We start from the raw sequence: 1345 nt of genomic DNA, 5'->3' as shown, positions 1-1345 counted from the left end.
ATGACGCCGGCCACGTGCGCGCGCGCCACGGGCCGGCGCGGCAGCACGGGCCGCAGCCCGCAGGCCACCATGAGCGCGGCCAGCAGCAGGTCGGCGCCGTAGACCTCGCGGATCCAGTCGCGCAGGTAGAAGCCGCCCATGCGCGGGTTGATCTCGAGCAGGCGCGGCCCGCCGGGGCCCAGCTTGAGCTCCACGTTGAAGACGCCGTCGAGGAGGCCGCACGCCACGCAGCACTGGTGGGCGGCGCGCACGAGCTGCGCCTGCCGGTCGGGCGGCAGGCACGAGGGCAGGCACGCCGCCGTCTCCACGAAGGCGGGCACGCGCGTGGGGCCGTTGTCGGACACCCAGGCGCCCAGCAGCTCGCCCTCGAACACCACCAGGTCCACGTCGTGCTCGGTGCCCGGCACGTACTCCATGAGCAGCAGGGAGTTGCCCCAGCCCAGCCCGATGCCCGGGTGGTCGGCGTCGGAGCGCAGGTCGCGCCAGAGGCGCTCGGCGTGCGCGTGCCACTCGCCGGCGCTGCGCACCAGCCGCACGCCCACGGCGCCCGCGCCGTACTCCAGCTTGGCCACGGCCGGGAAGGGCAGCGCGCCGGCGGCGCGCTCCACGTCCGCGTGGCTCTCCACGTGGCAGCAGGGCACGGCGTAGGCGGCGGGCGGCGGGCGCCCGCGGCGGCACCGCAGCAGGTGCTGGTGCGTCCGGCTCTTCTGCTTGGCGAGGCGCACGGCGGCGGGCGGGCTGGTGCGCAGCCCCAGGCGCTGGCACACCAGCGCCGCCAGCACCACGCAGTCGTCCCAGTAGCAGAGGCAGCCGTGGGGGCGCAGCCCGCGTGCCCGCACCATCTCCGCCACGCGCTCGGCGTGCTCCTCGTCGCGCCGGTGCTCCGTGCTGTCGTAGCGCAGGAAGGTCTCCACCAGCCCCGCCGCAAAGTGCTCCGGGTCGGCCTCCACCAGGTGGATCTGGGACACCGCTGCCGTGTGACCCCGGCGGGCGCCTCCGCGCCCCGCGCGTTCACTCTGAAACCTACTGCCGGCCGCCGCCGGCCCCGGGCGCTACCTTGAGGCGGTAGTCGCGCACCACGTCCCAGACGAAGCTCTTGCTGACGCCGCCCGCCGCGATGAGCAGGATCTCCTTGCCCTCGAGCAGGTGGCACTGCGCCCGGTGCAGCATGAGCTCGGCCAGCTGCAACGCCAGGTCGCCGGCGGGCTGCCCCACGGCGCGCCCCATGGCCTCGGCCAGCCAGCACGTCTCGAGGCAGCGCAGCGCGTTGGCCGAGAGCGCCACGAGCTCCAGCGCGCCGCCCGCGCCGCTCAGCACGAAGTCGACGCCTGCGGGGCGGCGCGGC

The 1345-nt window shown here is 75.9% G+C and overlaps 1 protein-coding gene across 1 annotated transcript in view; it reads right to left on the bottom strand.

Moving 5' to 3' along the window:
• Window positions 1-1345, bottom strand: part of CARNS1 (carnosine synthase 1) — a 4397-nt gene that overhangs the window by 1692 nt on the left and 1360 nt on the right. Inside the window, exons 3-4 of the mRNA XM_026051239.1 lie at window positions 1057-1328; window positions 6-959 (exon numbers count right to left, since the gene is read on the bottom strand). Coding sequence (XP_025907024.1) covers window positions 6-959; window positions 1057-1328 — 1226 coding nt within the window. The remainder of the gene's footprint in view (window positions 1-5; window positions 960-1056; window positions 1329-1345) is intronic.

Source organism: Nothoprocta perdicaria, unplaced genomic scaffold (genome assembly GCF_003342845.1).
Source record: "Nothoprocta perdicaria isolate Ctin4 unplaced genomic scaffold, notPer1 scaffold_734, whole genome shotgun sequence".
In the NCBI taxonomy this organism is placed as follows: domain Eukaryota; kingdom Metazoa; phylum Chordata; class Aves; order Tinamiformes; family Tinamidae; genus Nothoprocta; species Nothoprocta perdicaria.
This window is presented reverse-complemented; position numbering and strand designations above follow the sequence as displayed.